This window comes from Diplotaxodon limnothrissa, linkage group LG15 (assembly GCF_057381915.1).
Source record: "Diplotaxodon limnothrissa isolate DT_005_m linkage group LG15, D_limnothrissa_male_GT1.1, whole genome shotgun sequence".
Classification (NCBI taxonomy): domain Eukaryota; kingdom Metazoa; phylum Chordata; class Actinopteri; order Cichliformes; family Cichlidae; genus Diplotaxodon; species Diplotaxodon limnothrissa.
The window spans coordinates 14,476,690-14,503,550 of record NC_140610.1 but is presented as its reverse complement, the minus strand read 5'-3'; the positions used below and the strand labels follow the sequence as shown (position 1 = coordinate 14,503,550).

General features: G+C 39.5%; 2 protein-coding genes across 2 annotated transcripts; both read right to left on the bottom strand.

Moving 5' to 3' along the window:
* Window positions 1-3,019: 3,019 nt before the first annotated feature.
* Window positions 3,020-7,350, bottom strand: matn3a (matrilin 3a). Its single transcript, XM_085372894.1, has 7 exons — window positions 7,185-7,350; window positions 6,146-6,583; window positions 5,083-5,658; window positions 4,033-4,158; window positions 3,601-3,699; window positions 3,387-3,452; window positions 3,020-3,289 (listed from the first exon to the last, which is right to left on the bottom strand). Exons 1-6 carry the CDS (start codon window positions 7,348-7,350, stop codon window positions 3,397-3,399), a joined length of 1,461 nt encoding a protein of 486 aa, XP_085229020.1. The 3' UTR covers window positions 3,020-3,289; window positions 3,387-3,396.
* A 716-nt stretch (window positions 7,351-8,066) lies between these two features.
* Window positions 8,067-17,898, bottom strand: laptm4a (lysosomal protein transmembrane 4 alpha). Its single transcript, XM_085372393.1, has 7 exons — window positions 17,701-17,898; window positions 13,520-13,640; window positions 12,003-12,079; window positions 10,876-10,998; window positions 9,878-9,973; window positions 9,640-9,738; window positions 8,067-8,972 (listed from the first exon to the last, which is right to left on the bottom strand). The coding sequence occupies exons 1-7, from the start codon at window positions 17,866-17,868 to the stop codon at window positions 8,898-8,900; spliced, it is 759 nt and encodes a 252-aa protein (XP_085228519.1). The 5' UTR covers window positions 17,869-17,898; the 3' UTR covers window positions 8,067-8,897.
* Between the last annotated feature and the right edge of the window lie 8,963 nt (window positions 17,899-26,861).

The following is a 26,861-nucleotide window of genomic DNA, read 5'->3' as shown; positions in this document are numbered from 1 at the left end:
AAGCATCTGAGTAGGAAATCCAACAAGAGGCTTCATATCTTTAAAGACGTTTTTTTTTTATATTTTAAAGAAAAAAACTGCTTATTAATCACCCCAAACACCAGTAACAAGACAATGGGAACTCTCACTGCAGTGAACAACAAGAAGGGAATTCTGTAAGGAAGAATGTCCAGGGTGAAGAAGTCAACTGTCCCGCTGAAAACAAATTACACCCTAAGAGCTAAAGGTCATTCAGAGGCTGTGCACTTCCCTTTTACAGCCCATTTATCTCCAGACTGTGTGGACGAGTTGAAACGGATCAAACAGAAACAGTTTGGACCAGAGGAAGGGCATGTAGGCCACTGTCTGTTGACACTACTGAGAAAACGGATATAATATACTAATTTTCACGTCAGTGTGACTGTAAATTATTACATGACAGGAATCCAAGAGGAAGAAGTTGGCTTTGCGGTTATGTGTTAAATTGTCACATTTTATTTAAGATTTAACCGTTTTATTTCGACGGCGATATCATGAAGAAAACATAATGTTCAGAAATCTCAGCACCGCCGAGTCTCATCACCCAAAATGTTGCTGTTTGCTGAGAGAATTAACACAAAACATCCAAGATCACTGTGAACTGACAGAACCAGGAAAGACACACCTTCAATAAGAGGGTCCTATTGAAGGTGAACTACAGCACAGAGTCACTCTGAAGGTAAAACATATGTGCCATTCGTACATATAGCTGTCTACACTTTTATGAGTATTTTGGCAGATTTTTAAATTAAGTAGAAATGAATGCAACCGTGGCAACAAACAACATAAAAATAAACCTTTCTGTGCGTGCATCATACAACACAAACATGATATAGAAATGTAGATTTAAAATAAATTGTCTGATGAAAAACGCTGACAATGTGGAGCTCGTGTGAAGTGCAACTGATGTAAAACTCTCAGTCTGCACTGTGATACATTCAGATACATCGATCGCAATTACAGAACAGACTGTTTATCATGAGATTTGGCTGTTACACAAGTCAAAGTCCATTTTTTATGTTATTGCTCTAATGACAAAACAGTTATTGTCTGGATTAGTGATTACAAGAGGCTGAGGCTGATCCATGAGGCTGATTTGATTTCTGGAGCCTGAGACAGATGGCAAATTTTTTCGGTCATGAAAATTATGGTCATTTTCACTTCTCTTCCTGTTTCCAGGTTTTATACTAAGCTGTTTAATATTTAGTGTGTAGATATGAGAGTGGCCTCACACTTCCCTTCCCAAAATAAAAACCTAGCAGGGAGTTCACTGCTTTGCACCTCTGACGAGCACATATGGTTACTTTAAACCATCCCCAGCTTAACACTTGTGAGAAACGGTAAACGGTTTATTATAAGGAGACACGAGAAAAGCATTTCAATGAGGACATGTGCAGCTGTTAAAGTAACAGAGTAATCAATGAATGTAAGCAGAGGATTCTGCTATTTAAACCTCCTGAAGAGACATCCGTTGTAGTGTCTTTTCCTTTTCTCGGTTGCATGTGAGTCCCATTCATCTTTTCCCCCCCGAAACACTGGTGGGCTCACCTCTGTGTGCCTGTGTGCCTGTGTGTGTGTGTGTGTGTGTGTGTGTGTGTGTGTGTGTGTGTGTGTGTGTGTGGTGGGGGGGGGGGGGGGGGGGGTAACTATGAACTGAAATACCAAACAAACCAAAAACAGCTGTCTGCTTAAAGGAGGGAGGGAGAGGATCCAGAGCAGACCTGAGGTAAACGTTGGCATGTTGACTCACACAGACAGCGCAGACAGAGAAGCTCTGTTGTCTGTGCTGCAGAGTCATTCCAGAGGTGACACGGTAACCTCTGTCTGTTGTTTTTCTGGCACCAGCCAAAGCGTAAAAGATAGCAGGGTACAAAACCAGAAAGTTTTCAACTCAGAGCAGTCAGAGAAGTAAACTGTAGACTTTAATCCTGCTATATGTTATGTTACTATCAAAGATGTTTCTGAGTGAAAAAAAATAGAGGTTTAAAAACTAATTTCCCCCTGACCCCACACATCTTTACCGTTCTGTGAAGCCAAACAGTGTTACAGCGCACTGTAAACAGAAATGTTAGCGCTTTACCTTCATATTTGCCTTTCTAAGTTGACATAGAAATATGTGTATGCCATAAAAATGTACAGTTATGTAAGAGACTCTTTTGTATCTACATGTTTTCCCAAATACCTTCAAGTTTTTGAAGATAGATGTTCATTGAGAGGACTTGGAATGAATTTTAGAAGAGTTACAGAGACAGTTTGATACATTTAATTTTAATTTTGATTTTTAATCATTGAGCGCCAGGCTTCATTTACAGTAATCTTTTTGGGTAAGCAGTGAGCAGTGAGGCTTAAACAGACATGTTTAATTAAGATACCTGCTTTCAAAGAAATTCTGGGGTTTTTTGGTAACATTTGTGTTCATTTTCCTACATCTAGCATATTTCCTCCATACAGTAACATCTACAAAAGACTAAAACTAACATTAAAACCAATGAAACTAATCATTTCCAAACAATAAAAGCTTCGCTTAAACAAGGAAAAATACACTGAAAAGTAAATACAATTAAACTAAACTAAAAAAAAATATTACAAAAACTGTAACAATTCTGGAATGCAGAGTTATAATCCTAAATATTTTCACAAAATAAATGCCATCTTTCAGTCAATCAGCTAGAATTTTACTACTTAAAGAATTTACTATAACGCTGTTACATCTTTAGATAGTAATTGTATTTTTTTAAATATGTATTTTATAGAGTGCATCATGTAATATTATTTCAAAAATAATACAACAACAAATGTACAAATATGAGATTAGATTTTAATGGAATTTTTTACTATATATATGGTATGATACATGTTTGTGTCACCACCTGATAAATGGGAAAATATTCATTATTCCGTATTTTTAGTTGAATTCAAGTTGCACATTTATTAAGGCTACGTGTAATTCAGCACCAGGCTAATATATACAATATTCATTTATACAAAATAGAAAAAAAAGATTAAAGAAATGTTAGATTACTATATATTTTAATATGCTCCTGGGGGTTTAGTTTAAGTAACATTTACAGTAGATTTGGGGGGGAAAAAATCATCAATAAAAAGTTAAAATAAAGTTTATTTGTAGACATTGTTGCTCAGCAGTCAGTAACCTGGGGGGTTGATTTGTGAGTCATTGCTTCTCTCAGTCTGTGGTTGAAGTTAGAGTGGATCGCAGGAAGTTCCTCCCCATGATGCAGTAGTCTGTGGGAGCAACAAAAGTCATCTGGCTCTGCGGAATATAAATAATCAGGAGGTCAGATTGCTCCCAGTGGGTGGGAACCTTTTACTACCAATCATGGAGGAAAAAGCCGCTGACTCTTACTTACGTGCAAAGTTTCAGGCACGGCCCACCGTGTTCTCAAGACGCTCTATTCTCCCAGTCACGTCAGCAAGTTTGAGGAGTCAAGGACTTTTTTTTTGACAATTATACAATGGAGCAATAACACCAGTAACAATAATAACACGAAGAAACCATCAGCTGTCAGCTGCAGAGACTGTTTATAATAAACTGTCATCCATCTGAAACAACAGACTGGATATGCTTGGCTGCGAGCTGTTGGATGGCTGCCTGCATCTGCTTCTGGAAAGCCAGTCTAGCCTCGCATTTGCAGGGATCCTCCACCACCTCGACCTTCACCTCTTTGCCGGGAGAAAGCAAATTTCACATCAGGGTAACAGATCACGCAGAGAGTGAAAAAGCACACAGAGCACCACCCACGCCACTTTCCCCCACTAGACTGCTGATGGAGAACAAAACAAAGCTTAAATGAATGGAAGCTTTTTAAGGCAGAAAAGTACCAATTTCGTGTAAACTGTCCAAAAAAACAAAACCATCTGCTACAGATTCAGGATTTTTGTAGTGTTATGAAGCCCTGATCAGAATCCAAGCTGGGTATCTACACGTCTTTAAACTGTTGAGGAGCATTAGTATGACACCAAAGAGCTGCAGGAATCCACACAGTATGATCTTACGTTTCAGGGAACATGTTTTCTTGTCCGCATTCAAGATATAACCTTTCCGGCACTTGCAGTAATACGAGGCGTTGCTGTTGACACAAATGTGTTCGCAGTCGTGTCCCATGGAGCAGGGGTCCACACCTAGAATAAGCCAGGATTAAGGGATGGCAGCATGGGTACAGTTTTTTGCGTGCAAGCAAGGTGGGTAGCTTGTGAAACGTAAGACTATGCTAAAAAAAGATAGAAGCTATTTTTTACTTCACATTTTGGAATTTTATGATTTTTTTCTGCATGCACGAGTTAAAAAAGTATGACTGGAAACTTTTCGAAGATATTTGTAGTTGACCACACATGTGGCGGAAACACCTTCACCGCATCTGTGAACTGCTGTGTGTTGGACAACTGAGGTAACATAACAAAGCACATCAGTTTGGACAGTTAACGAACAGACGCACACAAATTCACACATATGGAGAAACAATACAGCAAAACATCCATTTCAAACCTTCAACATCTGTCTTTTAGTACACGAATGTAATTGAAGAGCAGTCACACAAGTTAGCAAACTGTTTTTGATAGTTGATCATTGTGTCTGATAAATTTACTTTGAAAATTCGATGTTTCTTATGTTTCAAAAAGAATAAAATCAGCTTATATGGATGGATTTCACTTATCATGTTATGTTCATCTGAATGCTTTCTAATCAGTTTTCCAAATGTTTAAAAGTTTTGTAGAGAGGTTTTACTCTACGTTTTAATTATTTTCAACACAGACTAAGGAAAAATTCAGAGAACCGGGACGCTTTGATTGCAAAAATAATCAATCTATGATCACCATATAAACGTTTCGCTTTTTAAAGAGAAGCTGACAGTCTTAAGACTTTCCGTGGGTTTAAATTGGCGACTACAAGCACGTTCTAGAGCCGACATCTGCAGTCCATACGGGGGCTGAGACCATCTGTTCTAATACTTTTTTCACATTTTTACCAATAACTGTCAATGACCCATAAAAGCCTCCCCCAGACTTAATGATGGAAAAAGGTCTTGCAGGCCGGCTTTGTCCTACCACACAGGGTCTCTCTGAACTTGGACGTGAGCTTCTCGATGACGCCGTAGGTCTCCACGTAGAAGACGTGGTCCTCCAGAGGGGTGCTGGCCATCAGCTGAAGGGATCGCATGTCTGCACGGTCCACCCCGACAGCGTAGATCTCGATACCCTTTCCCCGGGCTGCAGCAGACACTTCTTCCACCTGGTCTTGAGGTCTCCCGTCTGTCACGATGATGGCCACCTTGGAGATATTCCTAGAACGAGGCCGGGCTCCAGACTGCTCGGTGAAAGCTTCATTCGCTGCAGTTTTGATGGCGAGGCCGGTCATGGTGCCAGTCGCCAAAGGCTCAATGCGGGAGATGGCTTTCTTCAAGTCTAGTTTGCTAAAATAGTCTTTGAGCAGGAACTCTGTCTTGACCGTGCTGGCGTAGTTGACCACAGCCACCCTGGTGGAATCTGAGCCCACTTCAAGGGTGTCGACTATGTTGGCCAGAAAGATTTTAACCTTCTCAAACTCTCCTCGATGCACACTGCGAGAGCTGTCAATGATGAAGACCAGGTCCAGGGAACGGCTTCTGCACTGAGAGTCTGTCTCTGTGATCAAACCATGGCAGGATTAAATCGATATAATACAAAAAAAATTCAGTTCGTTATTCAGACAAACATTTGTACTTTCTCTGAGGTCATTATGTAGTTATTCATCCACAAAAGAAGAAAGAATACTTTGGGATGCACTCAATGAAACAATTGAGCATCGCCGCGGTGGTTCCTCTAAAATGATATTGTATGCTATTTTACATACTATGCATCATTTCAGGGATTCAACAGTCCATCAGAGACATGCTTTATCCTTTCATGTCATTTTCCTGAATGAAAAGGATGCCCAACACATGAAAAATGGCATGTCAATGGCAGTTAGAATCCCTGCCAGTCCAGTTTTACACACATACATTAAACTAGATCATTTCTGGAGTGTTTACCTCTTTACATAAACATCACTGATGAAATGGAACTAAAATATCTGACCTGAAAAAAGAGCATTGGTTGGTTTGGAAAGCAAACCTGAGTGGTAATATTCTACCTGTCGGCACAGGACTGACGGTGGTGATGAAGCCGCTTTGGGTACTGACCGGTAGCGTCACAGGAGTGGTGGTCTTCCCTGGCGGCACAGCGGTCACCGGTGGCACTGTACTCGCTGGCAGGGTTGGTAGAATTGCCGGTTCTGGTTCAGTTGGAGGGCGTACCACAGGTGAGGGGCAGAGACCTTTCACTTTGTAAGGGAACGGGTCTTTGATCCCATGTTGGGGATGACGAACCAGTGGTGGTGAGAGAGCTTTGTGTATGTGATGCATATGTGGGCCTTTGAATGTGTGGTGAAAAGGTGATATAGGGACTGGGGGTCTGTGGTAAGTCACTGGTGGAGATAGAGGAAAGGGGTGATACACTACCGGTGGAGGGATCCTTGGTGGCTGGTAGTGGTAGTGATACCTTTCTCTATACGTGTAGTCACTTCTGTGAACTACGAGGCCACCAGAAAGGAAAAGTGATGAGAACATTAGTAGGTTGGTAGAAGGTAAACAGGAAAGTTGTGTAAGTTGACATTGTGTAGTAAGTAAAACATACTGTGCAATAATCTCTTTTGTTTACTTTGGATCACAGACAAATTATTAGTATGTGCATTCAGCCATCCGGGCTGTTTCAGACAAGCCTCTACTATAGTCTGCACAGAGCTTGTGAAACCCCCAGCCAAGATCTGAGAATTCATGCAGGATGTGTTTGAGAAGAGTGTAAAATTTATTTGTTAGAATGAATTTTTATGAATGAAATATCTGTAATATTAAAAATGAATGATTTTTACTACAAAAAATGTGCATTAATCTTTTGTGGAAAAAAGCAAAATAATACTGCTAGAAAGGAGCGGTGGACAAAGTATGCTCACTCAAGTATCTTGTACTTTGTCAACTCCACTAAACTTGGGAGTCAAATTCTAGTTGCTCTGCTCTCTGATATTTTAAATGTCTTACATGTTTGTAAGCTGCTGTATTTCTTTTCCTAGCCTACCTATTCCACCACTGCTAGACTTTTGTGTAAAACCAGAATACTAAAAATTAAAGACTTACTTGCTGGATTCAGGGTCCTGAGCGGTGGGTGCCCATTATTTCTGGTTTGAGCGTAACTCTGAGCAGCCATTAGCTCGGGATCCCCTGCCATGAGGTGGTATGTGCCCTGTACATCAGACAGCAGGGGTGCAGCGCAGTACAGGAGGATCCAGTGAAAAGCCTTCATCCTTTCAGTGTGCAGAGCGCCTTCTGTGGTCTGACCTCTCTGAACACTTTGTCTGTGAGGATCAGGGGGTCAAACCGCCACTGAGTAGGAGGAGACCTGAGTGAGACACGTCAAACTGTCTGCCCCAAAAAGGTGGGTCATGAACTTCAGGAGGTGTATAGAAGAGCCAAAAATGTTTCTTTGTTCTTACTTTTTCAATGTTTTGCAACAGTGCTGCAAATATGCAAATCTTGTTTTAGCATAATGAAAAACATTTGGGACAATAAAGTGGTAAATATGTGATTTTGTTGATCTAAACATGCTGTCTGAAATACACTCTACCAACAAAGTCCAGAGTTTGAATAACTTACTATAAAACCTGTGGAGCTATAGACAATAACACATTAGCTTAAAAAATTCTGAAGAATTACTGTTTAAGACCACTTTCAAAAATTAAAAGAAAGTCTGGCTACTTGGAAACAAAATAAACAAATAAGGGCTGGGTTGAGGACGTCCCTAAACACTGTATTACTACCTGCTGACACTAGATGGCGTATGAGTATTATCAATCACCAGCATATGAGTCTATGAGACCATGTGGTTGTTTTTTTTGTCCTTAACGCTATTTCAAGACTTGTAGTGAGAGCTCCTTTTTAATATCTCTCGATTTTCCTTCAGTTTATTTATGATGAGAAAAAAAAGACGAGAACTAAGATGTAATAGTTTTGAAAGGTTTATTGAAGTCAAATGTATTTCTACTAGGATAAATCATATGACCAATATAGGAACGAGGGTAAGGTTTGCCGATAAGCATGCAACAACTAATTTTCACAAGACTAGCCGTTTTCTACAGGTACCAGGTAAAAGTTAAAAAGAAAAAGCAGAGAAAATGATCCACCATCAGTGCCCTCTGCCCCCACACGTTTATCTTAGCTGGAACACAGTTTACTACCTTAGCCAACACATAGGGGCAGCAGAGAGTGGTGATGATGTCTAAGGTGGGGGTAAAACTTAATTACAGTGAAGCTAAATAAATAACAGACAAAAAATGCTACAGACTCCATTCAAGACTGAGATAGAATCATTTACTTCTTAATGATTGAGGGGAAAACTGTAACACAATGCAACAATAAGTGCTATAGTAAGTGGATTGTCAGTTTGTTTTTCTTTTAAACTTCATATATCAATCTATTAATGGGATGTGCTGGATTGATAAGAGCATTTCAAGCAGTTTAACTTTCACATATATCCCTTTTACTAAGACAACAAAAAAAATGTTGGCAGAAGATGGGGTGGGACAGGGATACACTTGTGCCTCTTTTTAAACACATTCATTCATTCATTTTCAGTCATGCTCTCATTTGCCACCTTTCTCCTCTCATCTCCAGAACGCTCTATAGACACTATAGAAATACAGCGGCTGAGGGCAGGTGGGAGGGTTGAACTAAACATCTTCAGGGGTCTTACACTTACACAACAGGTCAGAGGGGTCGGGGATCAGGTGAGGGCAAGAAGGAATGCATATGATGGCTGTGTGTGCGTGTGTGTTTTGGCAACAGGGCTGGTGTTTAGGCTGGCATGTAAGGAGGAGGCGGCTCCTTCTCTGGCATCTTCATGGCCATCTCGTAAGTAGGCAAGATGTACTAAAGAAGAGAGAGAAACATTTAAAGAGTAGTGAGGGCTCATTGTACAGGGAGGGGGAAAAAAGACAACATGAAACCAAAAACCCAACCAAGCATGTCTCTGAAAAAAGGAATTGAGAGTCATGTTCTGTGACTCTCAGTTCCTTTGTTGAATTCAACATCAATAAATGAAATTAAGCTGCGATGACATCAGAACTCTGGCCCATCTGCAGTATTCAGCACATTCTGAGCAGAGCAGCATCAGTGAAGTTAAAATTAGTTTGAAATTATTCTGAAACTCGATTAAAAATAAAGGAAAATGCACAAAGTGAATCGGAGCTTTTTAAATGTGAATGCTGGCAACTTCTGTTTGTCTACAGACACATTTTCAGTCTAATAACTGAGAAGATAACCGGCAAACTAAATCATTTATATTGTTGATTTTAGCCTGAGTTATGAATTAATTTTACCATAGTAGAAGCATGTTTTAGTGCAACCTAAATAATAACTACCGGTAATATTAAATGTTTCTTTAAAGATGGCGTAAAGAATATCTGGAGTGAGACTATCCTCTCAGCAGGTCAGCTTTCAGTGTGGAGACACCGTGTCGCCTGCTGCCTCAACTACAGCATCACGGTGCCAGTGCCTCAATACTTTCTGTTCATAGATGCTGAGGTGGCTTGCATACCTGGGGAGGGGTTTCAAAGGCAGGGTACACAGCGATTTCTGGCATGTTCCTGTTGTTAATATACTTGTAGCAGTTCCACACACAGTTGATCAAATAAGCCTGGAAAGCAGAGGGAAAAATATTTGTATCGTTACAGTCGACAGCTTCCTGTCTCCTCCTCCTAAATGAACACATATGCCAAAACCAAACAAACATCCTAATATAACTGTGTCTGACTGTGAATAATTGATAGATTCACCTTGAGGATGATGAGGAAGGCAAAGAAGACCAGCACAACGAGCAGCAGGCAGCTGGAGTTCATATAGAGGAGGTTATCCTTGTATGGGAAATCCGGCTGAGGAGGAAAAGGAGACAAAATGTTGATTCTTACTCACTTTACTGTCAGCATTTCCACACTCGAAATGTAAAAAGACTACTATCGTTTTCTTTTTTTTCTTCTGGAAGCACCCTTACTGAAAGAATAACAATGAGCTCATCTGTTTTCTTACATTTTTTTTCCCTCTAGGAAATAATCTCTGTACGTGTAGAGATAAATCGTATGGTAAAATCAGAATTCTCTCTCTTATTATCGTTAGAAGCATGAAAAGCTTAGGTTGTGGATACGGCGACTGTTGACTGTTGCTTCATTGGTCATGGCTGCATCTGAAAGGACTCCCTATAAATACTGACTGTTTAGTAATTGAGTGTTTGATGTATAAATGTGCACATTTACTCAGTTTTATTTATATAGCACCAAATCACAAAAACAGATGCCTCAAGGCACTTTATATGGTAAGGTAAAGACGCTACAATAATGGAGAGAAAATCGAACAACGCTCTTTGAAGAGGCACTTGGTGACAGTGGGGAGGAAAACTCCCTCCCCTCATGGAGCGACAGCCATCTGCCGCGACCGGTTGGGGGTGATGGGAGGAAGACAGGTTAAAAGACAGACTGTGGAAGAGAGCCAGTTACATTTATACGCTGTAGTGTCCATGAGACTTCCAGTGTGACACAAAAGTACACTACCTCCTTAACAACCTTTGCATTTATGCAACAGCACTTATGGAAAATGTTGACTAATAAGTGTCCGAAATCTCAGTTTCCAACTGGGCATGGTGTGAATCACTAAATCTTTAGAGAGAGCAAAGAGGGCGATACTGGATGAGGGCCAAGTGAGAAGTTGTAAAGATACTGTCATGGAAAGGGTGTAGTCAGATTGAGATATTGTGAAAAATAACATCGGACTTTGAACTGACCAGCTGGTCCAGGTAGTCTCTGATCCTGGGTAGGTACGTGAGAGAACTGATGGCCACCAGGCAGCTCAGAGCAAAGTCAAACAGCTGGTAGCAGAAAAATGGGATGAGCCAGCCCTCACGGTGCTAAAAAAAAAAAAAAAAAAAAGAAAGAAAGAAAGAAAGATGATTAAAAGAATGAATCACTTGGGCAGATCTTTTATAATTTTGGAAGAACTATAGTGCAGATTCAAACCTTATCTCTAAACACTTGTCTTAGTTAAGATAAACCCTAAACATATTAATGTTATTTAGATCTACAAATCTTACAGCTGTGGGTGCACTACTCATTTCTTAAGAAGTCTTCTTCCAAGTTCTAAACGTAACGATTCTGAGATTTTCCACTGCTCAGATTGAAATATCAGATGTGCTTTGAGGTAAACAAACAGCTAACAATAAGCACCCATGGATATAAACAGGCATTATCATAAATATATACAGAGAAGGTTTAAATCAGCAAAACAGTCCTTTCTGATACATTTTCTTTCTACCAAAGCACAGTGTACTCAGGTTCTGACGAAAATCTTCTTCACTGCTAACATTAAGTAGGAATTTGGATTTGGTACACTATAATTAAATACTTATTACAATGGGGAGGGTGGAATCTAAAAGGGGTACCTGGTATACTACAGTGGAAAAGGGTATCTGCCACATTTGTCTCTGGGTTTCTACCTGCACAGTAACCAGCATGCACAGTATACCCAGCCTGCAGATGGGTGTCATACTTTTAACTGTGCAGTCATCCATACTAGCAGCTAAATACAGGTCCACGTCAAAACGCTATCAAACCTGTCAGTCTTGATGCCATCAGGCAAGCCTGTGAGGTAAAGACGACAGGCAATAAGATCACAGTATTGTGTGCTTCAGCCCCATGACATCAGGGTTATTTGGCATGTTTTTCTCCTTTGGTTACCTCTTATCCTGCTTCTTTTTCTTTCACACTTTTAAACACGACATTTGGGATTACATTTTTGCATTAAAAAACAAAAAACAAAAAACAAAAAAAACAAACCACGACAACACTTTAAATATATTACACGCTGTCAAAGAGATTTAAAAAGAAAAAAAATTTATTTACAGTGCACACTTACAGTAATAGCTCCGTACACCATCATGGCACTGATAGTGAGCATCAAGAGAGAGATGGCAAATCCAACACAGGCATTTTCTGTATGAGAAAAAGACAGAAGGAATACACTGAATGAATACAGTTAAAGATTTTACTACATTTTACTACAGCACTGGCTTTATTGTTAAACATTTTGCCTGTGGTCTTTGAGGCAGCTGCATTCAGTGTTAAGTGAACAGTCTCCAGGGATTCTCTCTTTCCAGCTCACTCCATTTTAAAGGCCAGCTCTGGGGAGCATTAAGCCTCTCGCTTTCAGTCAGTAAAGACGTAATGAAACTCAGTCTGGGATAATTAAAAGGTCTGCCTTTCATATCCTCCTCTCTCTCCTCATCACTTACTCAGTCTCTCTCATACTGAACTGTTCTGCCTGTTGCACTGGAGATGCCTGTGAGTGAGCAACTACAGAAATGCGGTCCAGACAAAATCTTCCGTTATTCAGTAGCTCAGGCAGAACAACATGTTCACTGATGCATGAACCTGACAGGGGACTGCCGCTCAAGAAAAATAAATTTGATAGGGGCAAACGCACACACCGCAATAATATATTATAATATATTTTTTAAAGCAGGAAGACGAACAGCTAAAATTTCATCAACTCATAATTCTGATATTATTAACACAGGATTTCCTATTTATACCAGCATATCTAAAAGGAGTATTTAAAGAAATGACCTTAACCTCAAACCCACAGAGCCACTTTCACCCCTTCTTTCTATCAGCTGCACAACGTTTTAAAATGACTTCAACTGCTGAATGAGTGGAGGCTGATGAAGCTGCCCTAATGGCCACGACTTTTAACAACTTAACCCATCTGAATATTAAGATTGCCTTTGCAAGCAGTGGACATCCTCCAATGTCCTGTGTGCTGGCACAAGCCTGTTATGGGAAGGTCACCACATGGCCGATGTGGCCCCTCCTCTCTCGCTGAGTCACTGTTTTATTAAAATGAAGAGGCCTTCACCAAGCCAACCAACAAAACAACTGCCAGCTAAACAGAACACGCACTCAGTCCTGCCAGCCCTGCCCCGTCGCGCACACACAAATATCTAAACAAACATAAATCCTCAAGGAATCACAAAGGAAGTAGCACCAGTGGCACCACACCCCAAACTACATTTTAAGATGACACGTAAACAACTTAACAGTGTTCTGCTGTCCTTGTAAATTTTGTTTTGCAGTGAGTGTGGAGCTGATCTCCCAGTGGAAAATGAATCACACGATCAACCACAGAATAACAGCGACTCATGAGTTAGTGAAAAGCACTGAAAAGAAAAGGCATGGCTCCACTATTTATTCCAATGGAGTGAACTAATGTTTCACTCATTCTACCTCAGAGCACAAGCCCTTACTGTCATAGGACACAGTACAATTCAAAGACCAACCTTTGAAAGTTAATACTGGTGTATGATCCACTAACCAGAATACAATCCAGTTTTTTTTGTTATGAAATTAGTTTTATGACAATTTGTTTTTACTTACCAGACATCCGGTCAGAAGCAAAATAGTGGTCAATGACCTCATACTGCAGGTCGATAGTGGGGACGTTCTCTGGGTGGGTCACAGCGACAGTGAGCAGGATGCCCATCAACAGGTTCACTACCTGAGTGGAGGAAAGAGAAGGTTAAAATGGGCTTTAAAATACATAGATATGTATTCCTTCACCAAAAGTAGATGAACATACAATTACCAGGACACATTTTAGATTCCAGAAACATGCCAACACTGAAGCTGAAAGGCACAGCAACAAGTATATTGTTGAAAAAGATCAACTGAAACCACTGGTTACGTAAAAGGGAGAGAAGTAAACTTGTATGATCAGATAAAGATCACAACAAGATTGCAAAACCTCCTTCTTTGCCTTATCTGGGTATTCGTCTTTTTCCATGATTCAAGAAGGCACAACAATATCTTTCAGAAACTGTTCTGTTTTTGTTTTCTTTGAATGCTTTCAAAATTAGGAGTCTAGCACATACTGTTTAAGCCCAAAGATATTAAGTGAAGTAGATGAACATACAATGTGGGGCGATCGTGGCTCAAGAGTTGTAATCGGAAGGTTGCCGGTTCGAGCCCCGGCTTGGACAGTCTCGGTCGTTGTGTCCTTGGGCAAGACACTTCACCCGTTGCCTACTGGTGGTGGTCAGAGGGCCCGGTGGCGCCAGTGTCCGGCAGCCTCGCCTCTGTCAGTGCGCCCCAGGGTGGCTGTGGCTACAATGTAGCTGCCATCACCTGTGTGTGAATGGGTGGATGACTGGATGTGTAAAACGCTTTGGGGTCTTTTGGGACTAGTAAAGCGCTATATAAATACAGGCCATTTTAACCCAATCTGGAAGCCCCCTTACACCTGTGCCCTTCAACTTATGCTCCAATTACTCACTGACATAAATAAAACCTACACTGGGTCTCTGTTATGTAGCCTTCAAATTCTCCTTTGATATCATCTGCTTGAAAAATCATTTTTATGCCAAATGTGGATGCCCGAATTAATCACTGCTACACACCATTATCGACTTCCCACAAATGAGCCACGGGACCAGTTCTGACCCGGTGCCTTTGAAAAACCAGCCCACATACTGACAGGTTAAACCAAACACCATTTTAAAAATGTTTTTGGTGACTCATTTGTGGACAGTGAAACAGGAAAACACTCTCCTTATCTTAAAGTGATCAAAGTCACTTTCAACTAGTTTGACTTTATCATGGACCTCCATGGACTCCACCTGCTATTTGACAACTGGGAGCCCCAGCTGGATAAGCACTTGAGAAAACTGTAGCTTGAAAGTAAACAAAACATCCCCAAACATTTTAAAGTAGCACAATTTAAGCAGAAACAGTTCAAAATTGTTAAAAAAGAAACACTACAAAAAACTAAGTACACCTTTCAATAATTAAAATCTGTAATGTATGACACTAGCTTACCAATTAGTACTACCAGCTATCTTTACTTGCAGCTAATGTTTCTTTACTGAATGTGACCACATATGTATTGGTAAGACTAAGTGACTCCGACACATCTGAGACACAATATTTAAATTTTCTAGATCAAAATTACTGACAAAGAGGTGAATATTTAGTTTAAATCATTCTATCATTGCTGACACCAGCATGCATGCAATTTAGGATCCGTTAACCTAACGTGCATGACTGTAGGAGGAAGTCTGTACACCTGGAGAAAATCCAAACGAGCAAAAGGACAACTTGCAGACTAAACACAGAAAAGCCCCAGCTGGCCAGCAGATTCAGAACAGGAACTTTCTGGCTGAAGCAACACTGTTAACTGCTGCACCACCATGCTGCATCAACTATAATAAAGTCCCCAGCTAGTAGGTACGTCTTCATGTCGCCTCTCTCAGTAACTCTACTTCCGCTTTTTACATTAATGGTAACAACAAACAAGCCTGAGACGCCGAAACCACATTAAAGACCATGTTAGTACATACTCTGTATAGAAAATTACAGAGCCTGCTGTTGTGTAGCGCTGTCTGAATGCACAGTGAGTAGAGCTGTGCCATATTATAACAGCCATGATCATTTTTACCACGTGTTATAAAAGTGTCATATCACAATAGCACTGCTACAGCAACATCATGTGTTAAAGTTCCCCAGTGTGCAACAAGGATACAAGCTTGAACATGAAAGCAAGAGCCACGGGTCCAATGATAATTTATTACTTAAAAAGGAAGCTACTTCAACATCCTCCAACAAAGTGCAGTACTTGCAGTACTAAAATGGTCCCGCTAAAGGTGGAAACAACACACTTGTTTCAAAAGAAAAAAATAAAATAAATAAAAAATACACAGTCGAGTACAACCAGGCTACAAGGCAGGATATATGTCTTGATGCAAGCTTAATCATCCAGGTAAGGATGAATAATATCCACTCACTTGGATGAGTGACTAAACAGTTCACCTACTAAAATCCAAATGAACAGAATCAAATTTCTGGAAAGGAGGAGATACTAACAGCTGATGAAGTTCAATGTAAATATAAACAAATGACTCCACCAAGCAGCACTGCAACTTGTTAGATGCACTACACATTACAGGAAGAGCAAACAGTGGCTGGAAATTACTCGTGTGGTTACCTTGTAGTAGGGCTTCAACAGCTGGTTAAAAAGCTCACAAGATACAACATCTCAGGTAGATTTTTTTTGCTGACAATATTGTACAGCTCCTGTAGTATTACAGGGTTAAACTACTTTATCTAAACTAAAGTGTTAAGCAGACATTTTCTATTTTTACTTGAAATATCCCAAGAGAAAACTACCTAAGCTACTTTTGTGCTGACATTTGATTTATGCTGTCACTAGATATATTACAACTGTTGAACTATAATCCTGCTGTTTGTGTCTTGTTTTATTTGATTCACACTTAAAATTAGGAACTGGGTCATCAACTTACAAATGCAGCCGCCTGCAAATATAAAAAACACACTGTTTAGTATTTTTTTCTATATTGTCAGAAATATAATTATTGCAAATTTTCTTGAAATGCTGCGACGTAATATTGAGGCTATATCACCCACCCGAAATAGTGAGCAATACCAAACATATAAATATACGGCTTGAGCTGGGCTAAAAAAAACAAAAACAAAAAAACAATAACAAAACAACAAAGGAAAGAGTGGAGGGCTTAACTTTATAAACTCCATCGAAGTATTTATGGATATTAATTTGAGAAAATAAGCTTGGTATAATGTGTGTAACTGCTAGTATTTATTTATCTACCAGACATTGATCTGATACGTTGTAACGGTGGGATTTAATAATGTAAAAATGACACCCCGGTCGATTACGACTGTTATTCATTTATCCGACTGCAGTAGAGAGCATTATGGACACGACCGAGTGATTTGGGAGTCGCAGTTCACGTGATTAAACCAGGCAAATTTTGTGCAGCTGCAGAGGGATAAAAAAAGCAAAACGGGATTTACATAAGCAACCAAAGCATGCAACATCTGCTACGTGGTGTGGGCAAAGGAAAAGGGGATTAATTCAGTGAGCGATTTAACTCTAACCAGCCAGCAGAGCTGCAGCAACAAGATGCGCAAAAAACAGTTGGCTAACCTTAGCTACGTGGGCATGCCCAATTACTTTACTTTTGACTACTTTAATACAACTGCCATCACCACATATGTGAGACACAATAATTAGTTATTGTGTTAAATGCGCGTTTTTGCTTTTTTTGGGTTGCTATTATGGCCACTATTTGATAAACGCCATGTTAGCAAGTTAGCGAAATGTCAGCTACGCAAGTCAAATTTCATGTATTTTAATACGCATAATAACCAACCAGCTGCTGATGACTTCGAAAAAATGATGAACCACTACGTCTTCTCTGTTTTAATTTACTAAGCGATTTTTTTTTTCAAACTTGTGCGAGTTTGAGACTAACAGAAAGCAAAATCCGACATGACAGCGGTAGCGGGTTATTGCTAACCCTAGCTTTCTGTTAACATTAACTCGACGAATAAAGAGTCCAGAGTAACAGCTACTTCATATTTTAGTCCCTAAAAACTACTGCAACAAATTCTCAGAGCCATTTGCACCTTGTATTAACATCCTTCGTTGCATAACTTCCTACTTTGGGGAACTTAACGGAACTGGTAAAGTGCTAGCTAACGTTAGCTTACTGACCCCTATCATTGCGAACCACAGTACGTACCATGTACCATGTTCCCAGGATGATCGTCCCCGTTCGGACGTGGCAACATCCGCAACACCTAGTGGTGTACAGTCTGTCTCGACTGGGTTTAAAATGATGCATGTCCTCTACAAGCGTAGGGAGAAACATCTGAAGAGCTGATTGCGGAGGAGAAATTCTTCTCAGCATCAACAGTCAACGAGCGAATGAAGAGGAACGCCCACCACTTCCCTGACGGCCTGCGCGCAGCGCGCATGAAAACAAACCCTCTGACGGGCAGGAAAAGGCAGAGACACCAGGGTTTGATTGACAGAGGATTCAACCATTGGCCGCAAAGAAATAATAAAAAAAAAAGGCCTAAATAGATTTACTTTACTGAATATTCCGCAACGCAAAAATGTTCATAAATTGTTATTTGTATTTCATCTGCACACACCTCACTTTTTCCCCTTGCATCCTCCTCTGCCATACCAACCCCTGCATATCCTCGTTCACTACATCCATAAACCTCCTACCCGCCAGCTCTATCTTCAAGATCCAATAACTTTCCTCTGTACATTTCCAACCCATCTCAGTCTTACCTCTCTAACTTTGTCTCCAAACTCCTCGACCTGAGCTGTCCCTCAGATGCGCATATTTCCGATCCTGCCCATCCTCGTCACTCACAGTGAAATTCTCAGCATGTTCAACTCTGCCACCTCCAGCTCTACCTCACGTGTTTTTTGTCAGTCCTACCACTGTCTCAAAACCATACATGATAGCGGGTTTCACTAACATCTTGAAAAACCTTACCTTTTAGACTTGCTGCTATCCCTAACGCACATCTTCATCCGCTCCATTCTGCCTGCGTTCTTTTCTTCACTTTGGAAGGTTGACCACAGGTTTTTAAACTCATCTACCTTCATCTTCCCCCTCCAAAGACATATTCTGACTTTCCTCTACTGTCATTCTTCTTTTCTCCTGAGCAAATCCCCACCTTCCCACGCTCTCTTTTACCTGGTCTATGTCATCTGAAAACATCATAGTCCACAGTCCATCTCCATTGTAAATTAAATCACTACTACTGCACACCACACTACTGTCATTGTCGCTCTTATATCTCCGATGATAATAATAATAACAAAAAAATAATAATAATGCCATGCTGCAAATAATCAAGCTCACTAACACAAAATATCTTACAGATGATATTTACCCATTAGGGTATTACAATTTAAAGCCTTTCAGTTCATATTGAGCCTACAGGATGCAGTGTATAAAACCACCTTCTACTTAAACAAGGCTCTGCAGTTCTGATCATCTTTGAGTAGTAACACATGCCATGAAATAAAATGCACAAACTCTCAGTCATATGCACGTATAAGCAAACTGTGTGGTTCAAAGAAACCACCTCTGCACAGAAAACATAAAAAAAAAATCAGATTTTAATTGTTACAAAGTTATTTTATTATTGATTATTACATGCAAAAATAGACATACATATACGCAACATAAAACATGTTGCATTACAGCAGCTATAGCGGTGTTATGCACTCTTAAATGAGCTGCCCCTTCAATTCATATCTATCACATGGGTCACATAGCTTAAAGTAATGGTGAATGACAGAGATTTTCCTGCCTATCAATGGTCACCACATTACAGAAATTTTGATTATCACTCTCTGGCAACTTAACAATGATTCTCATTTATTCACCCGTCCCTGTAAAACATGACAGAGTAGCCAAGTTTCTACAAAAAATGTTAATTTGCCTGTTTTTTTGTGTTTTATTATTGCATTATGATTTGTCAGAATGTCTGGTGGACAGGCCTGCTTCACTCCATTTTCTTTAGAAGTGCAGTAGATATTTTTTTTTGCCCATTTAAAGGCAAATATAAATGCTACAATAAGCTACCTCTTCAAAACAATTAAACAGAAACTTTCATATAATGATAACTAATTACATATTAAACGGTGCATCTTTGCTTTACCTTCATTCAACCAAACACACTGAAGGCAATTAAAATTACACATCGTAACAAAATCCCACATCACCCAAAACTCAGAGGATACGACCCCAGTGCTACAGCTACTCAGTGTACGACGAAGGAATCACAATTATTTTTAAAAGACGGACACCTGGAAGATCATCGACTACAAAAATCTTTCATGTTTTATCTTAAATATAAATACATTCAACAACAATAGACATATTTCACTTTAAGTGCATAAGAAATATGAACCCCACCTTCCTTCCAGAGACCACGAGTAAAGTATGCATTTACAGTAGATTTTGAGGTACATAAATTGCCAAGTAGCATCAACTTTTCAAACAACAGCTTTACAGTTATCAGATGCAGGTGTGGTTAAACAAGGAATACTTTTTCCCTGTTTGGTTTCTGATAATTATGATCTAAAGCCTTCTCTGGGCCCAGACTGTATCGGTCCTCCTCCTCTTTCTTCTGCCATTTGTAGATTAATATTCCTGCCACAGTTGCTGCGAGAGCCAATCCCGTTACTCCCCCTGCAATAACACCTGTAAACATAAACCTAGGTGAGCTATATTAGAAAGTCGCAGCTTATAGCTTTCTCATTGTGCCATATTGCAAAGTACCTGCAAGGAATTCACTATTCTCAAAGTAGCTCCTGCTGTTTGCTATAGCAACATATCCAGAGTCATCGTCTGCTGCTGACCTGTGCGTGTTGCCAAACGTCTTGTCTGAAAAGCCCTAAAGCAAAAGACAAGACAGTTACACACGATCACTTCCTGTTACACCACCAACATCAACAGGTGAAGAAATCATGGGACTGATTGAAGTAAGTCATACATGGAAAGTAATCTTGGTCTCGTCTCTGGTTTCTGCCAGAATTCTGCCGTCTTTGCTGTTGTGCTGATCTTCAGTTACACCTGGCAAGAGTGCAGTTAGAGAGGATGAAACATACAGTGGTCATGTACATTATGTAAAATGGGTCATTAACATTTTATAGATGAAGAATTACCCTCCTCTGACCCATCTCCAGAACCGGAACCAGAACCATCCAGGTCATAGCCTGATCCCTCCAATTCCTCTGGAGGGACAGAAAGCTAATCATGGGGGGGAAAAAAACACAAGAGGGTATTTAAACATGCTGACTGCTTCCTGTTATATTGTTAGATATGAAAACATACAAGAGGTGAAGGAAGCTAACGAAGGTACTTTCCTTAAGAAGCCAATAAACACATGAATCATGTCCAGGATACAAAGTCCCACAACAAAATAAATAACCTGAAACACACACACTGTGGCTGACAAGCCCATAATGGCACAAGTGATTAGATTGTTACTGGCATGTAGTGTCAAGTAGATGACTTTAAGCGGGAATACAACTCCACCCATTTGGAAAGTAATTAAACTTAACAAAATACAACTTCAGGGAGTAATAATAAATACAGGTGACATCTTTAGCTAGAACAATCAGATGGGAATCAGATGGGAATGTCTAGTCCTCATAATCAGTGAATTCAGAACCCAAAGTACAATAAAACATATACAATCTGTTGTTTATGTGTAATGAACAGATACAGGCCTCATAAGGAAGCCATTCTACAGCTGCAAGAAAGAGTTTGTGTACTCTTTGACCGGTATTCTGCATTATCACAAATAAAATGTGCTCTGTTACAGTTACAGGCAAACACAGTCATACTAAGCCAATAAACAGAGGCTCCACTGAGTCATAGCACAGCCTCCAAAAGCTACTTGAATTCATGTGTTCCAGTTTTAGAGATGAGATATGGAACGTGGGTTGTAAACATGACCCACCATACAGAGTCTGTACTGGGAAAGTTTGCTTTTCTCAAGAAAATTGGTTGAACCATGAACAACATTCACTGAATAAACCATTTTCAATGACTTGAGTATGACAGACAGTATTATTATGGATGGAATCAGAACCCTTGATGCTCTCCCAGATTGTGGATGCCCTCCAAGAAGGCGGTAAACAGAACCCGAGGTTATGAGAAAAATACTTGTTGAAGCCTCTACACCACCATTATGACAATGCTCATGAAGAAATGACACTAAAGTTTAACATTTTGGCAAAAAGTGAGGGGGGGGGGGGGGACTCCACAACAACATAACATCTTTTCTGGCTGTGGCTCAGGAAGTGGAGCTGTTTACTAATCAGAAGGTTAATGGTTTGATCCCTGTCTGCATGATCGGGCAAGATACTGAACCCTAAAGTGCTCCGACGCTTGCATACACCTAAACATAGAAGTGCTTTGAGTGCTCAACCGGAGTAGGAAAGCACTGTATAAGAACCAGTCTTACAATCCTGCTATAGGTGCTCAGGGCCTGGAGGGCTTTCAGTCACTGAGATCATAATTAATTTTAAGACCACATCAAAATATTTTTTCAGTCATGTGTCACAGCAGGTGTATATGCCCTGAGGTAAGGAGAGGCTGGATGTTGAAACCAGACATAATGAACACAAGTAAATCAACAACAGAATGGTTGAACGAGAAGAAAACTAATGCTATGGAGGCCAAATCAGAGTCGTGACGCTAACCCAACTTAAGCTTATAGCCTTAGTAATAACAGGCCTCATACATCATGTACGTTTCAGGGAGGATTAAAGGCTCCAATCGAAACCCTGAAGAAGACACAAGTTTGCCTTTTAACGAGGCTTACATGAAAAGATCAAACCATATCTCATAAAGAAATTTCGACTGATTCAAAAACGGTTTCTTGTATAAATAATTAATATTTTCGGATTCTTAGGTTTGAACAATTTATTGAAACCTGCTTTCCAGATACAATAATCTGATTTTACGGCCTTTACATTACACCATGCATCGTTATAAACAAGCGAGAAGCCTCCTAATACTTTTGATTATTTCTATGTTATTTTTTATAGTTAAGAATTTCAGCTTTGATTAATAGAATTAGACTACTTCATCACTGCTACCGATAACAATATGGTGGATAATAGGTGTGTGTTATTGTTTTTTGCAGTCACGTGACTCTACAAAAGCCAGAAACTGGTCTTTAATTGGTATTATCTTCAGTTGACTTTTCCTAAAAATAAAAACAAACCACAAGACACTCTTAGCTGAAAATGTACACATTAACATCTCTTGCTCGAAAGTCTAATGCAGCCCGGTTAACTTCAGGAAGTGAGAAAGGTGAGCGCGAGATCTTTAGCGTCACGTATGGCTTTTTAAAAGTGTTGAACAAGATAAAAATGACTTACCGACGTCCACACCGGATGTATTAATCCCAGAGAGAGAAATAAAGAAGCTGCCAAAGATAGCCGCATGCTTTAGCTGAGCTGGTGTCCGCTTTGCTCTTCTCCGGAGCTGCCTGCGAAGGTGTTTTTATTGAACTTGCAGCTTCTCCCGGTGTCACTGTGTCCAAATCCCGCCCACCAATAAAACACACGTTAACTGTAGCTGATAACAGGTGGCAGGGCTCATACGCTGGAGTCTGTACATAAGACAGACCCCTGGGTAAGAGCAAATAAATGAATAAAAAGTTAATTAATAAATTAACCTACCGTAGGAGGAAATAAAAGCAAAACTGTAATTTGTTTATTCGTGCTGTAGTTTGACCCTTAAAACTATCTTTTTATCTATCATATCGCGTGAGGATCCTGTTGGCTTTGTATAAAAAAAAAAAAAATCTATTTAACCAAAACTAAACTTAAAACTAAAACTAGATGTAAAAAACGAAAAAACAAAAAACATTTTAGTTAACTAAAATGGTAGTAATAAGAAATCTGAAAAAAAAATTAACTAAAATGATTTTTTGAACTCGAAAAACGAACTAAAATGAAATAAAAATGTAAGGGAAACATCGCTACTTTCCCTATCTGTCTGTTTGTTAAAAACATTGATTACAATGAGTCCTAATAAGTCATTGAAAAACATGTTTGCTGTAAATACTATGACACACTATGAGTCACCTGCTTTCAGAAGACTTTTACAGTAATACCTGTACTTTACCTGAAATTTTCTTAGACTTTTTTTACACCGAGTTTCGGCTCAGATTCCTTTCTGAGAAACTCTCCGTTGATTGATTTTTATACTCAATCATGTAACTGACATGTTTCCAGTTAACCTAATTAGTTGAAAAATGTTCTCTTTTTCAGTATTTTTCAAGCATTTTGTGCACCGCGAACCAACTTTTTTGAGATGTGTTCCTGCCGTCAAATTCAAAATGAGCAAATATTTTTCACGAAATAATAAAATGTGTCATTATAAACATTTGATGTTTTCTTTGTTTGATTATTAATAACACATGGCTTTATGAGTTTTACAAACCATTGCATTCTACTTTAATTTACACATCTAAACATTTTGGGGCCTGGGGTTGTACTTCCACGCATCATTTATTCTGTTATTTCATCCCTAAACTCCTTCTCAAACATTCATGTGCTCTTAAATGATGAATGCATTGAGTGTCCAGCCCAAGGACACTAAATAGTAGTCTCTTATCTACCTAGCTACGGCTGCCCCAGCATCAATCCACCTCAGAAAAGAAGTGCTCAGTGCTTCATAGGAAGTCCATAAGCAATTTGAGACTATAGCAGCATAACTAAGGGACTGTTCAGGGTCACCGGATTCAGAGTGGGAGCTGTTCTACATAAAAAGGACCTGAAGACTTGTAACTGTAGTAACTAAGACCAAGGCTGGAAACTGAGATAAATGCCAAGATATCTTTAAGTCATTCAGCATTTCATACGTGAGGAGGAATATAAATGTAACTTTTGATTTACCACAAAGCTGATGAAGAACAATACAGGAGAGGTACAAGTTCCCTTTTAACTTCTGCAGCTGCTGCGTTTTCAGTGAAGTGAAGGCTTTTTAATTGTTTTGGAAAGCAGAAATTAATGTTAATCTTTCCAACGCAGTCTGGCACATACTGATACAAGTGGATGAGGACGTACCCCGCCTCTCGCCCTATGAAAGCTGGGATAGGCTCCAGCAACCCCCGCTACCCTGAAAAGGATAAGCGGAAGCAAATGGATGGATGGATGGATGTAAACCAACTTTTAGGCACTTATTTCACCATTAGTTTAGAATCCAGTGTCTTGAAATGATTATAAAATCATTAACATATAAGGAGGAAAAAAAAAACAAAAAAAAAACAACTCGGCAATAATTAAGGTCAAATGTTAGAAGAACAGTTTAATCATACAATGTCACAATTCTGCTTCGAAAAAGGAGTTCGTTTTCTTCATCTAACATCTGGAAATGTACATAAGGCCACCTGAAAATGTACATGACTTTGACAGTGTGACAAAACTCATATGTTCATATTTATATAATTGACAATATTTTACATTGCTTTTGCTTACAAGGTAGTAGCTGTTTCAAAATACAGCACTCTTCTGTACAAAAATAATTCTCGTCATATCCTGTGAAGTTTCCATGGTAGCAGAGAGGACTAAATGCAGCCTCGATTTTAGTACAGAGTGTTTCTTTTTTTCCTTTTTCTATTTTTTTAAACTGTCACACATCAGAAAGACTATCAACAGTGGATGTTACAGCTTCAGTACAAATAGAGGCTGGCCCAGAACAGATTTAAAAACAAAAACCATGCCAGATTGTGAAGCTATTAAGTTTTCATTTCCTTTAAAATAACACTTGATCAAATAAAACCTGTATACATTATATTCAAGGGGAAAGGAGTGATGAATATACACACATCTAAATGCACATTAGCCTTTTTCTCCCCCCTCCAAAGGAAAAAAAAAAAGAAAAAGAAAAAGTGTAAAAGACATCCCATTTACAGCATAAACGTTTACAAATGTACAACTGTACAGACAAATAAAAGCATCACTACAAATTTAGAGCAAGGCCTGTCAAACACCACAACTAGACTTTTTTTTAGTGAAACTAATAATCTTACACTTATTAACTGCACATATACTACATTTATTCTACAATTCATATGAAGCAAAGAAGCCGTCACTACGAGCGTTACAGGTGAATTGTATAGCTTTTGATGGCCCCACCGGCCTCCGCCAATCCACTTACATACCCAAAGAAAAAAAAGAAAAAGGTTCTTTAAGCATCCCTTTCTTCAGCTACGTCTAATTTATTTCACCTCAAATGTACAAAACTGACCAAATTCCAGAAATAAAATAATAATAATCTTTTGGACTGCTCTGACCTTCAGGCGGTGGGGGTTCCCATCACTGCTGCAAGCCCCTCAACCAAAAAAAGAGCAACAATTTTCTCATACATAAAGATGCTATACATTGCTCAACTACTTCTACACACACGAGATGATTATTCAGTACATAAAGATACTGTTTTCTAGGGCAGTGTTCATCTCAAACTACAAGACAGATAAGATGTTACACAAAACATAAAGGAAAAAAAAAAAATCATTCTAAGGATTAAAACCTATTACAGCATGCCAACGCGTACCCCACTCCCACCCTGCTATCCCTGCAAAAAGCCCCACCCCACCCCACCCAAAGCTATGGTCATTTTATGTTAATATTAAACCAGGTCATACGCCCGCTGTACAACCAAACCTCATGCTCTGCTTCTTTAAGTTAAATGGTAGCGTTTTACTTCCTCCTGCATAAAAAAAAATAAATCAAGTGATCGCCTGCATGAGGGGAGAGTAAGACGGCTCAAATGGTGCTCGGTGGATGTAGCAGCTCAGTCTGTCAGTACCAAAACATAATGCAGGCCACGAGCTGCTGGAGTAACCAAACACGCACACACTCCCGCAAAGGGTGGGGAAAAAACAAAAGAAACAAACAAAAGAAAAAACGAGGCAAGAAAAAAAAAAAAAAAAAAAAAACCACCACTGGCAAACGCTACCCTAGAGTAAAGCACCAATCTCCAAACCCCGAGCTGGCAAAGCGGCCTCAAAGACCTCTGGGTGACTGTGGCACGTGACGCATAGTACTCGCTTGTGGATGGAAGGATTTCTGTCCATCCATACTATGTGATGCTATTTGAAAACTAATCCATCAGCTGCTTTGGCATGGGAAAACACTTTTTTTTCCTTTTTCTTTTTTCTTTAAACTGTGTGTGGGATAATATACAAATATTATAATAAATTGCCTAAGCTTAATAAGAACAGCTGTCTGTTTACAAAAACAAATGGAATCGTGTTTTAAAAGGATCACTCAGTTTAGCCTTTATAAAGTCACTTGCTGGTGTTAATTGTAAGAACTGTAAATTTCAGCAAATGTGTAATAATT

Bases quoted from the DNA above. Each gene is read 5' to 3' on its own strand.
- matn3a (XM_085372894.1), bottom strand. From the start codon at position 7,350: ATGAAGGCTTTTCACTGGATCCTCCTGTACTGCGCTGCACCCCTGCTG. The intron at 3,700-4,032 runs GTAAGATCATAC...CTCCCGGCAAAG, and splicing joins GAAAACATGTTCCCTGAAAC to AGGTGAAGGTCGAGGTGGTG. The intron at 3,453-3,600 runs ATATCCAGTCTG...GACTCCTCAAAC, and splicing joins CCAACAGCTCGCAGCCAAGC to TTGCTGACGTGACTGGGAGA.
- laptm4a (XM_085372393.1), bottom strand. From the start codon at position 17,868: ATGCTGAGAAGAATTTCTCCTCCGCAATCAGCTCTTCAGATGTTTCTC. The intron at 13,641-17,700 runs GTACGTACTGTG...TCCTCCACTCAG, and splicing joins TCCTGGGAACATGGTACATG to GTAGTGAACCTGTTGATGGG. The intron at 12,080-13,519 runs GTAAGTAAAAAC...TTTCTCATACAG, and splicing joins TGCTTCTGACCGGATGTCTG to AAAATGCCTGTGTTGGATTT.